At 38.9% G+C, this 5289-nt stretch overlaps 1 protein-coding gene across 1 annotated transcript; it reads right to left on the reverse strand.

Moving 5' to 3' along the window:
• Positions 1–266: 266 nt before the first annotated feature.
• LOC117330111 (cytochrome P450 2J6-like) lies at positions 267–4348 on the reverse strand. Its single transcript, XM_033888329.1, has 4 exons — positions 4006–4348; positions 1738–2253; positions 969–1412; positions 267–648 (listed from the first exon to the last, which is right to left on the reverse strand). The coding sequence occupies exons 1-4, from the start codon at positions 4346–4348 to the stop codon at positions 467–469; spliced, it is 1485 nt and encodes a 494-aa protein (XP_033744220.1). The 3' UTR covers positions 267–466.
• Positions 4349–5289: the final 941 nt, after the last annotated feature.

A 5289-nucleotide genomic window follows, 5' to 3' on the forward strand; every position in this document is an offset into this window, starting at 1 on the left:
TGTGCTTATCTCAAAAAGTATGGAATAATCGGTTATCTTTTTTCTTTTTTTTTGCCAGGGCGCTATATGATAACACGTTGGATACAGTTGAATTAATGATAATTGTTAAAATTATAGTATTTAAAAATTACCACAAGAATTTGTAACTATAGAACCTTCAGTTCTATGCCCCTTTCTTGCTTTATTTACAAAGAGTTAGAAAACATACGCTGGATGAATACCTTGACATGAAAAAAAAAATCTTGTGCCTGCAAAAAATAGCGGAACCCTTTATACATTTAACGAATGGAGATAAACCTGAGTTAATGAACGATTCTGATTATATTTGTGATATCTATGAACGACAGATATTTATGTCATAGAAATAAAGGAAATATGAGCAGTACTCTGTACATACACAATGATATATGATTTTTTTCTGAAAGCAGCCTGAAACCTTATCCGACTCCATCAACCGGCTCCTACTTCAGTAGCGTTTCACTGCACGGAATCTATAAGCTGACGGAGTCCTCGATAAGCCCACGATGCCTTCGAGTGATGGCAAATTTTCCGAGTTTTCCGGTAAAAACTCAAATCTCTGTACCAGCGCTGTTATAAACAGAAACATCTCGATCTTCGCCAGGGATTGCCCAAGACACATTCGTCGTCCTGTAACAAAACGGACTTATTCATAAGATCAGAAAAAATACATCTTGTTCAGTATTAATTACCAAATGTCATTTTATTTATCTGTCATCCCGGTTGTATTCATATGGACAATAAATACAATATGCCATCCGAAAATTGTTGAATAAATAATGTATTTCCGAATCAGTCGATGTTCATAATTACGAAAGTGTACTTATATTTACAAATGCCTTTCTTCACAGTACTGGTGATGTGATACTATATCTAATAAATATATCATAGTACATAATGTACAGAATGTATTTTATTGTTTAATAACATATTCAAATAACGTATACTACCCAGCGAGAAAGCAATGGCCATTGTTTTTCTGCCTGTCACATTTCCGTCTTTTCCAAGAAATCTCTCTGGGTTGAACTTCTGAGGCTCCTCAAATAGACACGGATCACTCATAACGGAGTCGAGATTAGGGATGATCACCGACCCTTTTGGGATTACCATTCCTCGGAACCATATATCCGTCCTGGCTCCATGGCCCACCGAGAGCGGAGCGATATTACCCATTCTAAGAACTTCCATAATGAACGCTTCGTAATAGGGCATGTTGGGTTTGTCGGCGAGGGACGGCAGTCTGGACGTTCCGATCACTGTTTCTATCTCCTGTCGTAGTTTGTTTTGGACAGGTTTGTTGTGGAGAAGGTAAAGAATTGACCACCGGATCATCGCAGATGTTGTTTCTGTTCCAGCCGAAAATAAATCCTTAATGGCAGCTGCCAAGTTATTGTCTGGAAATAGACAGTTAACATAATGGTCAAACTAATTAGACATACGCTCTGTTAACGAATTATCATTTATCATAGTAAGTTCAAAAGATACCGCTTCAATTTTGTCTTGAATTACTGTTCTCAATCAAAATTAGAAGTAAACTAATTCTTGCAACCATTAAATATTTTTATTTTTGTTTTTTTACTTTTGCAAATTTAATGTGTCCTTGACTGTTTCTGTATTTGTATAGGGAAAAAAGTGTATGAAACATCCATGTTAGATAACATCTAAAAAAAAAAGTAGCTTTATATGTATGATTTTGGTTTTGAAATAAGATCAGAATACCTTCAAAAATAGGGTGATCCTGGCCATGTTTTCTTTGCTGTTGGATAAATGCGTCGATAAAGTCACGGGGATTGTTTTCGTCAAGTGATTCTCGATGGTCAGCTATTTGATCGTTCGCAAACTCCTTTATCTGATCACCATTCCTTTGGAACTTCTTGATGCTGAACACATCTCCAGGTAAGAACCGTAACCAAGGCAACTGTCGTATCGCCCCGGCAACGGAATTTAACCGGAAGTTCTCATTCAGCAGAGCAGTCAGGTGTTTGAATTTTTCATCATTGTAATCGTATCTGTTTCCAAAAGCAATACTGCATATTATATTGGAGACGGCAATGCGAGTAAGTGCTTTAGCGTCGTATGGTCGCCCCTTTTGTTCCTCAATGACGTCCAAGTAAGCCGTTACCTCTTCCTTGACTTTTGTTTCCAGGATTTTTCTACCGAATCCGAAACCTCGAAGTGTCATCAGGGAGAAGGTTCGAGTTTGTTTCCAATGTTCACCTGACGACGCTCCAATACCTAAAAACAATGTAAGAGTAATCAGATATTTAATTATTGAAATATTTTCCTAGAATGTGACAGGAACTTGTCTGAAAACATCAAGTTCTTTTTCAATAAACAAATTACTAGGATCCAAACCATCAAAGATCCATTGACACTATAAGTATACGTCAGTTGTTCTATTTTCATCACTATCATCGATAAGTAATTCGGTATTTTGGCCACTCCAAGAGTAATCTCAGCACAGAGGGAGAGTGAACATAACAGCAGACTGGCTATTTATTCTTGCCCAGCTACATTCTTATGTTAGATTATCCTAGGGACCAAAATCATAAAGCTCATTCATTTATAATTCTGATATTCTATAGACAGGGGGTAAGTCTAACGTTACAGATGCAGAGCTTGTTCGTCGGTGGAATGAGGGGAGAACATTATTCAGTAGAGGGCACCAGACCAAGTAGAGCGTTGACAGGGTCTTTTCTTCTTCCTTCCTAGTACACATGTCAACTCAACCTATTATTATGTTACTGGGTATTTCCTATATCTATATAATTACTGCTTACGTTTGAACATAGGTGTTGAAAACGTGCCAGAACTTATAGAATGCACAACAATGCACAACGCATTTTAAAAGACACAGATCATGTGTATTCATGTTTGAAACAGAAATGTGTGATTAGGTGTGTTGGCCTTGGGAAAGCATAAGAGGAGGCCCGGGTTAAACTGTTTCCGTTGTGTTAATCAGAAGGGATTTCTGTCTTCGCTTTTTTATTCAATATTCAATATGAACAGTGAATGCATTGCACGGGATGTATTAAAGATGACATGTTATTCGATAAACAAAGTTTTAATACAACCTCATCCACATAACCCTCACAGCCCTTACCTCCCCTACAGTGTATTTCCTCGACCCAACATAGTCTTTACCTCTCCCCATGTTCCTCGAAATCTTATAAACTTTACCTCACTTCAGCTCCCTCGACCCCTCATAGTTTTTACCTCTCCCCACCACCCTCGACCTCTCACAGCCTTGACCTCCCCCACTACCCTCGACACCCCATAACCTTGACCTCCCTCACCACCCTCGGCTCTTCATAACCTTTACATCCCTCACCACCCTCAACACCTTGTAACCTTTACCTCCCCACCCCCTCGACACCTTATAACCTTGACCTTCCCAACACCCTTGACATCTCATAACCTTTACCTCCCCACCTCCCTCGACACCTCATAACCTTTACCCCCCCCCCCCCCCCCCCCCCCCCCCCCCCACCACCACCCTCGACACCTCATAACCTTTACCTCCCCCACCACCACCACCTCCCTCGACACCTCCCTCGACACCTCATAACCTTTACCTCCCCCACCACCATCACCCCCTCGACACCTCATAACCTTTACCTCTCCCCCTTCCCCCAGCAAATGCAGTTCAGAGAAATATTTTTTATCTACATATATTTTCAGGAAGTATTGTAATATAAATGGATATCAATCATAAAACGATGAATGCGAGTCCCGCTTATAGTAATTGACCAAAAGTTATGCTATACATAACAAACTTTAAACTTTCGATGTGTTAGTCAGTAAAATGACGTCCTATTTCATTGTTATTTCATAAAAGTATATATCATATAGAATTGGTCGGCCTGAAAATCCTAAGGACTTGTGTAAAGTGACGGTCCAGCGAGATTCCGGATAAACCAGTTTACCGGATTATTCGGGCAGCAGTTCAGATATGACAAACTGAAAATAGACAACAGCTTAACTTACCTTTTCCACGTAAAGTATGCGGCACAGCAAAATTATCTGGTCTATCAGAAAATTGATCCGCATTTTTTACAAAAGCTTCATTGAGCGCATCTACTCCATTAATGACGACAGTAAAGGTCGATCCAAGCTGCACACTGTACACGTCTCCATATTTTACTCGCACTCTTTGGAACGTCTCCAACACGTTTCCTTTCCGCATCATAGGCATGCTCCCAACTATTGGGTAGCCAGTTGGACCAGGAGGGAGCGGAGATTGCAATGATCGAATGACCAGTAAAGTAATAAGTAAAATAGCGATGACTATAGTTAAATTATCCAGTCCAAACATCCAGTTGATATCCATTTTCAAGATGAAAACGATTCTTTGTTCTTTGTGGGGGTTTTTTACGTGTTCGTATGAATAAAATAGGATTCTTAGCGACCTGTATATTAGAAGATGACTTACAAAGAGATGCTGCCCTGTTTTATATGCTTAAAACGAAAGTTCTCCTCATCTTGGTTTTTTCCGTAAGCGTGTCGATATTTGTACATGTGTAACACTGCATTAAATCAACACGTCGCTGACATGTAATGCGACTCATTTATAACTTCCATATCACTGGAACTTCCCGGAAATGTCTGCTATGGCGTGTCAAACGTTGCAATATTCAACAATTGTAAATATGTATGCAATAAAAAATATTGATGTGCAATAAAGATATATATATATGCAATAAAAAATATTTACATGCAATAAAATATATTTATGTGCAATATTGATATTTGTGTAATATTATTAGAAGTACATATGCAATAAAAAATATTGATGTGCAATGAAATATATATTTGTAAAAAAAGGTTTAACACCTAAGGATATCCATAATCATATGGTAGCAACATACCCGCCACCCCCGTCCTGAAAGGCCTGTCAATGTTGCAACCCCAGAAATGGTCAATAAAATTCATGATATTGTTATGACTAACAGACGAGTCACAGAAAAATTTGTCACTATGTAGGAAACATGGGTCAATCATTTTACCCAAGAGGCCAAACAACAAGCGAAACAAAGGAATCTCCCCCGCCAAAGAAGGCAAAGACTGTTCCATCACGTGGGAAGGTTATGGCATCGGTTTTCTGGGATGCATATGGTATTCTGCTGATATATTATCTCTAAGTGCCGCGGAAAGCTCACGTAAGGTGTTTAGTGAAAGTGTAACTAACGAGAGTTAGATGAATATGGTAAACAACTGTCACCCATTGGGAAACATGTTTATCTTTGCTTACTTACAAATTCATGTACTGGG

This window comes from Pecten maximus, chromosome 6 (assembly GCF_902652985.1).
Source record: "Pecten maximus chromosome 6, xPecMax1.1, whole genome shotgun sequence".
Lineage (NCBI taxonomy): Eukaryota > Metazoa > Mollusca > Bivalvia > Pectinida > Pectinidae > Pecten > Pecten maximus.